General features: G+C 45.1%; 1 protein-coding gene across 4 annotated transcripts in view; it reads right to left on the bottom strand.

Moving 5' to 3' along the window:
• Positions 1-5,146: 5,146 nt before the first annotated feature.
• LOC141258716 (uncharacterized) overlaps positions 5,147-14,836 on the bottom strand; it is a 49,593-nt gene continuing 39,903 nt past the window's right edge. Inside the window, exons 4-7 of one of the 4 annotated variants that reach the window (XM_073673744.1) lie at positions 11,556-11,747; positions 11,288-11,452; positions 7,864-7,987; positions 5,147-7,369 (exon numbers count right to left, since the gene is read on the bottom strand). In XM_073673744.1, the coding sequence (XP_073529845.1) occupies positions 5,280-7,369; positions 7,864-7,987; positions 11,288-11,452; positions 11,556-11,747 (2,571 nt within the window). In that variant the 3' untranslated portion in view covers positions 5,147-5,279. The remainder of the gene's footprint in view (positions 7,370-7,863; positions 7,988-11,287; positions 11,453-11,555; positions 11,748-14,836) is intronic. The other 3 variants (XM_073673746.1, XM_073673743.1, XM_073673747.1) reach the window with 3 other exon arrangements.

Genomic DNA, 14,836 nt, shown 5'->3' with positions numbered 1-14,836 from the left:
AAAAGAAAAATAATAAATCAACCTCATCCTTGCGCTCCTCAGTGTCTGGCTGTGACGGCATCCAGATGAGCAGACAATGAACTCAGCTCACCTCATGCACGTCACTGACAGCGTGGGAAAATTCTCCTGTGCATGCGGTGAGTGTGAGAGACTCGGCTCATCTTTATGCCATCACAGCCTGACACTGAGGAGTGCAAGCATGCCTGTGCTTCTCAGTGTCCGCGGGATGACAGGCTGGATGGCAGCGTTCTGCTGCGATCCAGCCTGTCATCTCGATGTAGCAGAGCTGAAGCTGTCCTGGGAACCATGGAAAGGTAAGGATGAGGTTGGTTTATTATTTTACTTTTATTGCAGGAGATCGTTGGCTTCAGCTGGAATGGGCGTGATGGTAAGTATGGTTTAATTTAGAACAATAAAGAATTGTGTGTTTATTTCAATTAAAGGACTTTATTCTGGGTGTTGTTTTTTTTTAAATACTTTACTAGAAATTCATGGCGGTCATGTCTAGTATTGGCGTGACCCCATGAATTTCGGGCTTAGGGCCAGCTGATAACGCCAAGCTGGCCCTAACCCCTTTATTACCCAGTGAGCCACCGCACCAGGGCCCTGGATGAGTTGGGTACAGTGCCAGAAGATGGCGCTTCTATGAATGCGCCATTTTCTCGGGTGGCTGCGGACTGCAATTTACAGCGGGAGGGAGGGTGGCCCAGAAAGCTTGGGCCTCCCTGCGCTGCGGAGCCCAGAAAGCTTGGGCCTCCCTGCGCTGCGGATTCCAGCCCCCAGCTGCCTAGTTGTACCTGGCTGGACACAAAAATAGGCGAAGCCCCACGTATTTTTTTTTTTTTTTTAATTATTTCATGAAATTCATGAAATAATTAAGAAAAAAAGGGCTTCCCTATATTGTTGTCTCCAACCAGGTACAAATAGGCAGCTGGTGGTTGGGGGCAGCCCGTTCCTGCCTGCTGTACCTGGCTGGACACAAATATAGTGCGAAGCCCCACGTCAATTTTTTTTAAATTATTTCATGAAATTAAAAAAAAAGGGCTTCCCTATATTGTTGTGTCCGGCCAGGTACAAATAGGCAGCTGGGAGTTGGGGGCAGCCCGTTCCTGGATGCTGTACCTGGCTGGCATACAAAAATATGGCAAAGCCCATGTCAAAAATTTTTGGAAAAATTAATTAAAAAATAAATAATAATTTAGGGACTGCATCTTTATTAACCCCTCAAGTGTCATTTAGTGTTAAAATAAAGGATTTATTAAAAAAATGGGATCCCCCATAATTTTAGTCTCTAGCTGAGGTTAAGCAGACGGCTGGGGCAGATGTTTGAAGCCTGGGAAGCTGGTAATACCCAAGGAGCTTCCCAGGCTACTAATATCAGCCCCCAACTGAATACCTAGCCTTTACTAGCTATTAAAATGGGAGACCGTCCCCCCCCCCCAAAAAAAAAATGACGTGGGGTCCCCCTATTTTAATAGCTAGCAAAGGCTAGGCAGACAGCTGGGGGCTGATATTAATAGCCCAGGAAGGGTGCCATGAATATTGTCCCCCTCCCAGGCTAGAAACACCAGCCGTCAGCCACCCCAGAAATGGCGCATACATAGGATGTGCCAATTCTGGCGCTTAGCCTCGCTCTTCCACGCTGCCCTGGTGCGATGGCAGGGGGTAATAGTGGTGGGGTTCATGTCAGCGCCAGCTGCCATGAAGCCCAGGTTAGTAATGATGGGCGTCTATAAGACACCCCCATTACTAACCTACAAAGTGTTAAAAAGAAAAAAAACACTACACCCAGAAAAAAATAATTTATTTGAAATAAAACACACCACTTTATTTAATTCTTAGTTTACTAAAAAAAAAATAGTTACCTGTCCACGTTCCTGCGCTGTGATCTCCCATGCACAGCTGTCACATCTGGAGATGGTGACAGCTGTGCATGGCTGCTGTAAGCTCACACTGCCGGGAACACGTCCGCTCCCGGCAGCGTGAGCCCCTGACTGAGGTCACCGGAGTGCATTCAGTCAGCGCTGCTCCGGTGACCTACTTTACGGCACTGCTGTACCGTGGGAATTTCTCCGGCGAACCCGCTTATGCAATGACGGGGCTGCTTTACGGCCTCGTCACTCTAGCGGCGGCAGCGTTTCAGAGCAGTCACATTCTATGTGGCTGCTCTAAACTGGAGATCTTCGTGGGACACTCGTGGACTACTACGGAGGGGTAAGGATAAGGTTGTGGTTTATTATTTTATATTTTATTACAGGAGATCGATGGCTTCGGGGAATTAGGTGTCTAGGTGAGTATAGGTGTATTTTTTTTTTTTTTACTTTATTTTAGGTGGCGATTGGCGGGGACAGGTAATGTATAAACTAATTTATTTTAGGTAACCACTGGCCACCAATGACATGTATTTAAAATTTATTGGGGACCAAAAACAAAAAAAATATATATATGAGGGCCTAAAAAGAATAAAACACGTATAGGGGTAAAAATAACATATGGGGCAGTTTAAATAGCAGGATCAGGCTGATGGGAACTACTGCTCCCATCGAGCTGATCCTGCTGGCACGAGTGGACGGGGGACAGACATAGGCCGATGGGAGTAGTAGTGTCACATCGGCCTATGTCTGCCTGCACGCAGACACCCGCACACACCAATCATGATGATCTGATGGTCTGCGAGGTGAGGCTGATGTGTGCGGCCGTGGGAAAGTTCATGTGAGTTCATGCAATGCAGTCAAGCATGAACTCACATGAACCCTCTGAGGGCACCGCGGCTACTTCAAATGAACAGCTGATCGGCATCACCTGATACCTCAGCTGTTCATTTGAAATAACAGGCGGGAGAGCGCAGCACAGAAGGGGAAAGCCGGCGGTGAAGTCTTTTCACTGCCGGCTTCCCCGCCCGGGTCCTTCGCTCCCCGCTCCTTGGTGCTGCGCTCCCCGCCTGGTCCTAACTTACGATCGGGATGGAAGGTGGTGAGGGGAGCGGAAGATCGGGGTGGGAGGCTGCGGGGAAGCAGTATGGGGCTGTGTGATTGTTTAAAAGCCGGCGGCTTTTTACCGCCCGCCGGCTTTTAAACAATCAGGAGAATTCTCCCACGCTGGGATGGCATTCTGATGATAGGCTGGATCGCAGCTGAGCGCTGCCATCCAGCTTGTCATCCTTCAGAGACACTGCAGAGCGCAGGCATTATGGGAATTTCCGATTCCGGTATTCGATATTGTAAAAGTATCGGAACTCCGATACTGTAATATCGGGTATCGGCCGATATTTGCGGTATCGGAATGCTCAACACTAGTTACCATAGGTAAAATTATATGATCAGCATATTTTAGTTCAAATAGCCATTCAGGTGAGCGGATTTTCTCTGTTTATGTTATATACCATTTATAACAACCAATCACCAATTATGAGAACCATGAAAAACCAGGCGGACATAGAAATGATAAAAATAAATGTAACAAAATTCATTAATACAGCGCTATACGGAATATACACAAAATCATAATTAGAGAACAATATCAATACTAAATGTCAGTAATTAAGCGCAGTATCAGTTTTATAATTCATTCCTTTTGGTGCCTTCGTGTCCAACGTAATCCCGAATGTCTTCCTCAATAACAGTTTTTCCCTCAGCCTCCTCCTCTATCTGGACGATTAACTCTCTCAATTCCAAAGAATGTGAGACTTTGGATGTTCCCATTATGTGTCTCCAAAAATGTCTAGTTCCCCCCGAATGTGTCCTGTTACTGTTAATGTTTTGTAGCTTTTCCGATATACGCTTTACATTTACTGCCTGCAGATGTGAGAAAACCTCTGATGGAAAGCCAAGATGTTCTAAACTGGTTGTGATACAATCCGGGGGACATCATATTACCAAGGGAACGCTTTCTTTTAGCGACACACTAAATTAACAGGAATCGAGCTGTATCTGGCCGCTCACTAACTGTTAATTACTTACTGTAGTGTTCAGAATAATCGCAGTCCAATATGACTGACCAGATTAATCAGTGTTTATGGTATAAATTCTATCACCACATGTCAAACAATTTACCAGTTGGTGCAGGAGATTGTAAGAAACCCCCAGATTCCACATTCATCATCTGCAGGTTTTTGAGTCTGTGTATCTGAATAATTGTCAGGGGGTGTATTCAAAATAATACCAGTATGGATAATTAATTGTACGGGATGTGTTCACAATAATAGCAGTGTGGAGGTCAATTAGTGAGGTCAATCATTCTGTGAAGAAACAGGTGTGAATCAGGTGGCCCTTATTTAAGGGTGAAGTCAGCACATGTTGGACATGCATTTCTCCTTGAAAGCCTCAGAAATATGGGGAGTTCCAGACATTGTTCAGAAGAACAGCATACTTTGATTAAAAAGTTGATTGGAGAGGGTAAAACTTATAAAGAAATGCAGACAATGATCGGCTGTTCAGCTAAAATGATCTCCAATGCTTTAAAATGGAAAGCAAAACAAGAGAGACATGGAAGAGAACGAAAGACTACCATTCGAATGGATTGAAGGATAGCCAGAATGGCAAAGGCTCAGCCAATGATCAGCTCCAGGATGATCACAGACAGTCTCAAGTTACTTGTAAGGACTATGACAGTTAGAAGATGCCTGTGTGAAGCTAATCTCTTAGCAAGAAGTCCCGGCAAAGTCCCACTGTTAAAAAAAAGACATGTACTGAAGCGGATACAATTTGCCAAAGAACACATCAACTGGCCTAAAGAGAAATGGAAAAACATTTTGTGGACTGATGAAAGTAAAATTGTTCTTTTTGGGCCCAAGGGCCGCAGCCAGTTCATCAGACGACCCCTAAACTCTGCATTCAAGCCACAGTACACTCTGAAGACAGTGAAGCATGGTGGAAGCATCATGATATGGGCATGTTTTTCTTACTATGGTGCTGGAGCAATTTAAAGTGGCAAACATTCAGATTGAGAAGAGGTTGTGCTAGTAGTGGACAACCCCTTTATATATACAGTGGGTACGGAAAGTATTCAGACCCCTTTAAATTTTTCACTCTTTGTTTCATTGCAGCCATTTGATAAATTCTAAAAAGTTCATTTTTTCTCATTAAAGTACACGCTGCACCCCAGCTTGACTGAAAAAAAAAACCCAGAAATGTAGAAATTTTTGCAAATTTATTAAAAAAGAAAAACTGAAATATCACATGGTCATAAGTATCCAGACCCTTTGCTCAGTATTGAGTAAAAGCCCCCTTTTGAGCTTCTACACACACACACTTTGTAAATGTTTGTAAAAATGTTTCATATTAAATAGTAAAACAGCTTCCCCCCTGTGTGCGACTTCTCTGATGACTATGGAGTTTGTCTTTGCTAATAAAGCATTTCCCACATTCGGAGCATGAATACGGCTTCTCTACTGTGTAACTTCTCTGATGTTTGACCGGAAATGATTCGTTTATAGAAACATTTTCCACACTCTGAACATGAACTTTCTTATGTCTGAGAAGACTTGATTCATATATAAAACAGAGCCCACATTCGCTACATGTAACCGGATTCTCTCCAGTGTGATCTCTTTGATGAGAACTTAGCAAAGCTTCAGTATGAAAACATTTCCCACATTCTGAACATGAATACGGCTTTTTTTCTGTGTGCATTTTCACATGAGTCATAAGATTTGCTTTACTCATAAAGAATTTTCCACATTCTGAACATGTATATGCATTTCCTGTGTGAATTCTCTCATGTGCAGTAAGACTTTGTTTATATTTAAACACTTTATGACATTTTGAACATGAGTACGGCTTCTCTCCTGTGTGAATTATTCTATGCTCAACAATATTTGATTTTTCTTTAAAACATTTCCCATATTCTGAAAATGAATATGACTTCTCTCCTGTGTGAGTTTTCTCATGTGAAATAAGACTTGATTTATATGGAAAACTTTTCTGACATACTGAACATGAATACGGCTTCTCTCCTGTGTGAATTCTCTTGTGTATAACAAGACTTGATTTTAAAGTAAAACATTTCCCACATTCTGAACATGAATACGGCTTCTCCCCTGTGTGACTTTTCCTATGCACAACAATATTTGATTTTTTTTTAAAACATTTCCCACATTCTGAACATGAATACGGCTTCTCTCCTGTGTGAACACTCTTATGCTCATTAAGAGATGATTTATTTACAAAACATTTCCCACATTCTGAACAAGAGTGCGGCTTCTCTCCAGTGTGAATTCTCTCATGTGAAATAAAACTTGATTTATAGTTAAAACTTTTATCGCATACTGAACATGAATACAGCTTCTCTCCTGTGTGAATTCTCTCATGCGCAACAAGATGTGATTTCATAATAAAACATTTCCCACATTCTGAACATGAATAAGGTTTCTCTCCTGTGTGAATTCTCTCATGTCTAACAAGATGTGATTTCATAATAAAACATTTCCCACATTCTGAACATGAATACGGCTTCTCTCCTGTGTGACTTCTCTCATGTCTAACAAGATGTGATTTATCTATAAAACATTTTCCACATTCTAAACATGAAAATGGTCTTTCTCCTGTATGAATTTTCTGGTGTTTAATAAGTAGAACTTTGAGTGAAAAACATTTCCCACATTCTGAACATGAATACGGCTTCTCTCCTGTGTGAATTCTCTCATGTCTAACAAGGTCTGATTTACCTAAAAAACATTTCCCACATTCTGAACATGAAAACGGCCTTTCTCCTGTATGAATTTTCAGGTGTTTAGTAAGAACTTCTTTGAGTGAAAAACACTTTCCACATTCTGAACAAGGAAACTGCCTTTTTCCTTTGTGAATTCTCTCATGTTTAAGAAGGTTAGATTTTTGGGAAAAACATTTGCCACATTCTGAACATGAATACGGCATCTCAATTTTGTGTAGTTTCTCATGTAAAACAAGATTTGATTTGTTTATAAAACGCTTCCCACATTCTGAACATGAATACGGCTTCGCTGCTGTGTGAATTTTCTTATGTGTAACAAGATCTGATTTATGTGTAAAATGCTTCCCACATTCTGAACATGAATACGGCTTCGCTCCTGTGTGAATTTTCTTATGTGTAACAAGATCTGATTTATGTGTAAAATGCTTCCCACATTCTGAACATGAATACGGCTTCTCTCCTGTATGTATTCTCTGATGTCTAATAAGATGATATTTGTCTGAAAAGCATTTCTTACATTCTGAACATGAATACGGCTTCTCTCTTGTGTGACTTCTCTTATATGAAATGAGATATTCTCGATGTACATTAGGGGTAATGAGGTTTTTTCTTGAGGACTGACACGGGATATCTTCATCTTTTACATTATATTTTAGCGATAACATCACATTTCCTCCAGGATGATCACTTGCATTCTCTGCTGGAAATAAAAACAGATTAAATTATTTTTTGAAATCACAACTTTAAATGTAAAGGCCCCTCCATGTCCCACTTCTGATCCAGGAAGGAGGATCTACAAGAAATGTTATGGGATCCAATACACATTACAGGCAAATCCCCGGATCACCAGGGGAACAGAAGGTGCGGAATATGGGATCCCCATGTGGTCCTTCCTTCCCCAGTACCTGTGTCTGAGAAGTTCTCATCAATCATCAGGGGTAACACAAAGGAGACCCCAGAACTTCTAAACCATGTCACAGAACAGACCTGCTCCTCTTCCATCATCATCATCAGTGCTCATTCAGCCACAAGCGAAATCATCTTACAACCAAATATCAATAATTATACTAATCGGTAATTACAGACACGTGTCTGCACGGCCGGGGACAGTGGTGAGGATGAACTACATCTGCCAGCACCGACCACAGAAACGGCCACAACAACCACAAAGAAATGACTGAGGTCTCCTCTTACCTGGTGACACCAGAGGCCGGTGCTCCTCCACCACAACGTCCTGATACTGATCCCAGTGTCCTCCTACATAATCCCACTCCTCCATGGAGAAATAGAGAGCGAGGTCCTGACACCGGAGAGGAACCTGACAACCAACGAGAGCGACATCACCCAGAATCCTCCAGTGTATACTGTATAATCTCCCAGCAGTCTCCTCTCATCACCCAGAATCCTCCAGTGTATACTGTATAATCTCCCAGCAGTCTCCTCTCATCACCCAGAATCCTCCAGTGTATACTGTATAATCTCCCAGCAGTCTCCTCTCATCACCCAGAATCCTCCAGTGTATACTGTATAATCTCCCAGCAGTCTCCTCTCATCACCCAGAATCCTCCAGTGTATACTGTATAATCTCCCAGCAGTCTCCCCTCATCACCCAGAATCCTCCAGTGTATACTGTATAATCTCCCAGCAGTCTCCTCTCATCACCCAGAATCCTCCAGTGTACACTGTATAACCTCCCAGCAGTCTCCGCTCATCACCCAGAATCCTCCAGTGTATACTGTATAATCTCCCAGCAGTCACCTCTCATCACCCAGAATCCCCCAGTGTATACTGTATAATCTCCCAGCAGTCTCCTCTCATCACCCAGAATCCTCCAGTGTATACTGTATAATCAACCAGCAGTCACCTCTCATCACCCAGAATCCTCCAGTGTATACTGTATAATCTCCCAGCACTCTCCTCTCATCACCCAGAATCCTCCAGTGTATAATCTCCCAGCAGTCTCCTCTCATCACCCAGAATCCTCCTGTGCCTAATCTCCCAGCAGTCACCACTCATCACCCAGAATCCTCCAGTGTATACTGTATAATCTCCCAGCAGTCTCCTCTCCTCTCATCACCCAGAATCCTCCAGTGTATAATCTCCCAGCAGTCTCCTCTCATCACCCAGAATCCTCCAGTGTATAATCTCCCAGCAGTCTCCTCTCATCACCCAGAATCCTCCAGTGTATAATCTCCCAGCAGTCTCCTCTCAGCACCCAGAATCCTCCAGTGTATAATCTCCCAGCACTCTCCTCTCATCACCCAGAATCCTCCAGTGTATAATCTCCCAGCAGTCTCCTCTCAGCACCCAGAATCCTCCAGTGTATAATCTCCCAGCAGTCTCCCCTCATCACCCAGAATCCTCGAGTGTATACTGTATAATCTCCCAGCAGTCTATTCTCATCACCCAGAATCCTCCAGTGTATAATCTCCCAGCAGCCTCCGCTCATCACCCAGAATCCTCCAGTGAATACTGTGTAATCTCCCAGCAGTCACCTCTCATCACTCAGAATCCTCCAGAGTATAATCTCCCAGCAGTCTCCTCATCACCCAGAATCCTCCAGTGTATACTGTATAATCTCCCAGCAGTCTCCTCTCATCGCCCAGAATCCTCCAGTGTATACTGTATAATCTCCCAGCAGTCTCCTCTCATCACCCAGAATCCTCCAGTGTATACTGTATAATCTCCCAGCAGTCTATTCTCATCACCCAGAATCCTCCAGTGTATAATCTCCCAGCAGTCTCCCCTCATCACCCAGAATCCTCCAGTATATACTGTATAATCTCCCATCAGTCTCCTCTCCGCTCATCACCCAGAATCCTCCAGTGTATACTGTATAATCTCCCAGCAGTCTCCTCTCCTCTCATCACCCAGAATGCTCCAGTGTATACTGTATAATCTCCCAGCAGTCTCCTCTCATCACCCAGTATGCTCCAGTGTATACTGTATAATCTCCCAGCAGTCTCCTCACATCACCCAGAATCCTCCAGTGTATAAGCTCCCAGCAGTCTCCGCTCATCACCCAGAATCCTCCAGTGTATAATCTCCCAGCAGTCTCCTCTCATCTCATCACCCAGAATCCTCCAGTGTATACTGTATAATCTCCCAGCAGTCTCCGGTCATCACCCAGAATCCTCCAGTGTATACTGTATAATCTCCCAGCAGTCTCCTCTCATCACCCAGAATCCTCCAGTGTATACTGTATAATCTCCCAGCAGTCTTCCCTCATCACCCAGAATCCTCCAGTGTATACTGTATAATCTCCCAGCAGTCTCTTCTCATCACCCAGAATCCTCCAGTGTATACTGTATAATCTCCCAGCAGTCTCCCCTCATCACCCAGAATCCTCTAGTGTATACTGTATAATCTCCCAGCAGTCTCCTATCACCCAGAATCCTCCAGTGTATAATCTCCCAGCAGTCTCCGCTCATCACCCAGAATCCTCCAGTGTATAATCTCCCAGCAGTCTCCTCTCATCACCCAGAATCCTCCAGTGTATAATCTCCCAGCAGTCTCCCCTCATCACCCAGAATCCTCCAGTGTATACTGTATAATCTCCCAGCAGTCTCCTATCACCCAGAATCCTCCAGTGTATAATCTCCCAGCAGTCTCCTCTCATCACCCAGAATCCTCCAGTGTATAATCTCCCAGCAGTCTCCTCTCATCACCCAGAATCCTCCAGTGTATAATCTCCCAGCAGTCTCCTCTCATCACCCAGAATCCTCCAGTGTATAATCTCCCAGCAGTCTCCTCTCATCACCCAGAATCCTCCAGTGTATAATCTCCCAGGAGTCTCCTCTCATCACCCAGAATCCTCCAGTGTATACTCTCCCAGGAGTCTCCTCTCATCACCCAGAATCCTCCAGTGTATACTCTCCCAGCAGTCTCCGGTCATCACCCAGAATCCTCCAGTGTATAATCTCCCAGCAGTCACCGCTCAACACCCAGAATACTCCAGTGTATACTGTATAATCTCCCAGCAGTCTCCTCTCATCACCCAGAATCCTCCAGTGTATAATCTCCCAGCAGTCTCCTCTCATCACCCAGAATCCTCCAGTGTATACTGTATAATCTCCCAGCAGTCTCCTCTCATCACCCAGAATCCTCCAGTGTATACTGTATAATCTCCCAGCAGTCTCCTCTCATCACCCAGAATCCTCCAGTGTATACTGTATAATCTCCCAGCAGTCTCCTCTCATCACCCAGAATCCTCCAGTGTATACTGTATAATCTCCCAGCAGTCTCCTCTCATCACCCAGAATCCTCCAGTGTATAATCTCCCAGCAGTCTCCGCTGATCACCCAGAATCCTCCAGTGTATAATCTCCCAGCAGTCTCCTCTCATCACCCAGAATCCTCCAGTGTATAATCTCCCAGCAGTCTCCTCTCCTCTCATCACCCAGAATCCTCCAGTGTATAATCTCCCAGCAGTCTCCTTTCATCACCCAGAATCCTCCAGTGTATAATCTCCCAGCAGTCTCCTCTCATCACCCAGAATCCTCCAGTGTATAATCTCCCAGCAGTCTCCTCTCATCACCCAGAATCCTCCAGTGTATAATCTCCCAGCAGTCTCCTCTCATCACCCAGAATCCTCCAGTGTATAATCTCCCAGCAGTCACCTCTCCGGTCAGCAGCTCAGTGATCTTGGTGGTGAGCTCTAGGATCTTCTTCTCCGGTGTCGGGGAGTGCGGGGCTTCTGTGATGGGGCTCTGGATCTGGCTCCGTCCTCCGGACACACAGGGGGTCACACGGTCACCGGACGTCTTCTTCACCACTGTGTGCTCCTGTGTACAGGGAGAGACGCTGATCACCACATAGATTCTACTCATCTTCCATCTTTCCTGTTATAGTAATAGAGATAAGAGTGATCTCATGTCAGACTCTCACCTTTCCCTGTAACAAGTCGATGATCTCCTGGGCGAGGAGTAATATTCCTGCAGTCATGTTGCTTTTGTCCTGGTTGATCCTCGGGGGGTCAGTTTTCATCCTGACGTCCTGGTACTGATCCTTCTGTCCTTCCATGTACTCCCACTCTTCCATGGAGAAATAGACAGCGGCATCCTGACACCTGACAGGAACCTGACACACATACAGTTACGCCCAGAAATCTTTACCCAGTGACACATCTACGTGATTTCAGCTCTGCAGGCTGATATTCTACTATTTTGGATTTTAAAATGAAACAACTGAGATGTAATTGAAGTGGAGACTTTCAGGTTTAATTAAAGGGGCTGAACAGAAATCTCCTGGGAAAGGTTTAGGAATTGCAGCCATTTTTCTACAAAGCCTCTTCATTTTGGGGCCTCAGATTAATTGGACAAATTCATTTCCCATAAATAAAACGTCCATATTTAATCCTTTGTAGAGAATCCTTTGCAGCAATGATGGCCTGAAGTCTGGAGGCCATGGACGTCACCATCGCTGGTCTCCTCCGGTATGAGGCTTTGCAGCAATGACGGCCTGAAGTCTGGAGGCCATGTCCATCACCATCGCTGGTCTCCTCCGGTGTGAGGCTTTGCCGTCTTTACTGCAGTTATTTCAGTTGTCACTTGTTTGTGGCTCTTTCTGCCTTAGGTTTTGTCTTCAGCCTGTGAAATGCGGCTCGATGGGGCTGAGATCAGGTGATGACTCGGCCATTGGACAATATTCCACTTCTTTGCTTTCTCGGGATGATTTGGGTCATTGTCCATCTATCCTGTGAAGCGCCGTCCAAGCAACCTTGCTGCATTTGGTTGGATCTGAACAGAAAGTCTCGCCCTGTACACACTGGATTCATCCGGCTGCTTCTGTCTTTAGTCACATCATCAATAACCACTAGTGACCTGCGGCCATTGGAATCCATGCTGCCCGAGCCATCACACCGCCTCCACCATGTGTTACAGAGGATGTGCTGTGCAGAGGATCAGGAGCCGCTGCAGCCTTCTCCAGACTTTCTTATTCCCATCATTCTGGTACAGGCTGATCTGCGTTTTCTCTGCTGAAATAATGCTTTTCCAGAACTAGGCGGCTTCTTTAAAAGTTTTTTTGTCAAAGTCTAATCCGGCCTATTTTCGGGCAGATTCGTGGTTTGCACCTTGTGATTAAACCTCTTTATTTGCCTTAGTGAAGTTTCTTTATGGTAGACTTAGACACTGAATCATCATCTGCCTGGAGACTGTTCTTCACTTGGGTGGATGCTGTGAAGGAGTTTTTATTCACCATTGGAAGGATTTTCACATCATCCACCATTGTTGTCTCCCATGGACATCCAGGCCCTTCTGAGTTTCTGAGCTCACCTTCACGGGTGTGTCAGAAGTGACAGACAGTCGCCCTGCAGTTGGCATTTGCCCTGCATCTCTACGTTTGGCATTTGCAGACATCTTCTTAGAGGCTGTCTCTAGGAGCCAGCGGCTACTTTCCTCTGGCTATTAACACCTTGGCTTGGGTGTATAAATACCAGCTGTGTATCAGATGTATCAGAGGGAGGTGCCAGCGATATTCATTACTCCTTGTGAAGGCTTAGCGAGAGCAGCACTTCTTCATCTCTGGTGCTTGAGGACGTGTGCGCATTTGTCTTCAGTCGTCTAAAGCTAAGCATTCTCCCTTGTTGTCCTCCCTTGTTGTTTTTAGTGTTCAGTGGGGATTGACTAGTGTTCATATTTTTTTATTTATATAACGCCAACATATTCCGCAGCGCTTTACAATTCAGATAATTTACAGACATTATTGGCACTGTCCCCATTAGGGCTCACAATCTACATTCCCTATCAGTATGTCTTTGGAGTGTGGGAGGAAACTGGAGAACCCGGAGGAAACCCACGCAAACACGGGGAGAACATACAAACTCCTTGCAGATCTTGTCCTTGGTGGGATTTGAACTCAGGACCCCAGCGCTGCAAGGCTGCAGTGCTAACCAATGAGCCACTGTGCTGCCCCTCTCATCCCCTTCCTTCCCTAGCCAGGGCCAAACACCAGGGAAAGACAGGGCGAGGAACGCGTGCGGCGATTGGTGAAGAGCCAATATAGGGACGTTAGGAGAGGCTGGAGTTCTCCACTCCCCCCCTTTCCCTCTTTCCTTCGTGTTGCACTAAGTCTTTCCCACACCTTGCGTGACATTATCACCGACCAAACACATTTTGAAAAAGAAAAAAGAAAACTGACACTTTGGCGTTTTTTTTTCTTTGAGTGCTTTTGGACGTCGGCCTTTTTTTTTTCCTTTCTCCTTGGTATGGGTTCAGTTGCAGAGCTCACAGAGCAGTTCCGCTGTCTATCTCTGAAGATGAATGACCTCCGCTGTGAGGTTCAGCAGCATCAGTGGCTACAAGTCGCCAATGTGGGGGTCTCTGCAGGTAGGCCTGTCCAGCCTTTATCTAAGGTTGCCCTTTTAGACAGGTTTTCAGCAGGCAGGAACAAGTTTTTTGTTTTCAAGGTGGCCTGCAAACTGTATTTTAAACTTCGTCCCTACTCCTCCGGTAATGAGGAGCAACGGGTTGGAATTGTGATTTCTCTATAGCAGGGAGATCCTCAGTCCTGGGCATTTTCTTTACCACAGGACTCAGTTTGTCTCCAGTCTGTGGCTCTCTGGCCCTCATCTATGATGACCGTGACTGAGTCGCCATGGCTGAGTCTACGTCGCCTTCAGCAGGGGAATCGGACAGTGGAGACGTACAGTTTGGAATTCGATAGATGGGCAACGGATTCCAAATGGAAGGACTCAGCCCTTAGAAGTCAATTTTGTGAGGAGCTTACTGAAAGGTTGAAAGATGCCTTGGCTGTATATGAAACCCCTCAGTCCTTGGAGGCTGCTGTGTCGTTGGCCATACGTCTTGATAGATGCCTTCGGGATAGACGTTGAGACCACCTTCTCCGGAGCCTTCTTGTCAGGATTATGTACCTCTGCCGGGGGAGCGTTCTGGAGGTGAACAAGTACTGGGGGAGGTGGAGAAACCCATGAGGTTAGGGGGTGTCTCTGCATCATATATCTCCCCGAAGATTCGCAAGAAAAAAGGCGTATTTTTTTTGTGGAAAAAAGAGACGTTTTGTTGGGACCTCAAATTCCTAAACAAAAGGACTTGATTAACTCTTGGTAGTTTGGGGTTGGATAAACAAGGGTGCATTTGTTGCCAACCTGCAGTCCCCGCTTTGTCCTGACAGCAGAGGTGGTGCTAGAGAGGAAAACCGAGAAAATT

This window comes from Phyllobates terribilis, unplaced genomic scaffold (assembly GCF_046119375.1).
Source record: "Phyllobates terribilis strain yellow unplaced genomic scaffold, ASM4611937v1 Scaffold_3__8_contigs__length_932513732, whole genome shotgun sequence".
NCBI classification, from domain to species: Eukaryota; Metazoa; Chordata; class Amphibia; order Anura; family Dendrobatidae; genus Phyllobates; species Phyllobates terribilis.
The sequence above is the reverse complement of the archived record's forward strand: the minus strand, read 5'-3'. Positions and strand labels throughout refer to the sequence as shown.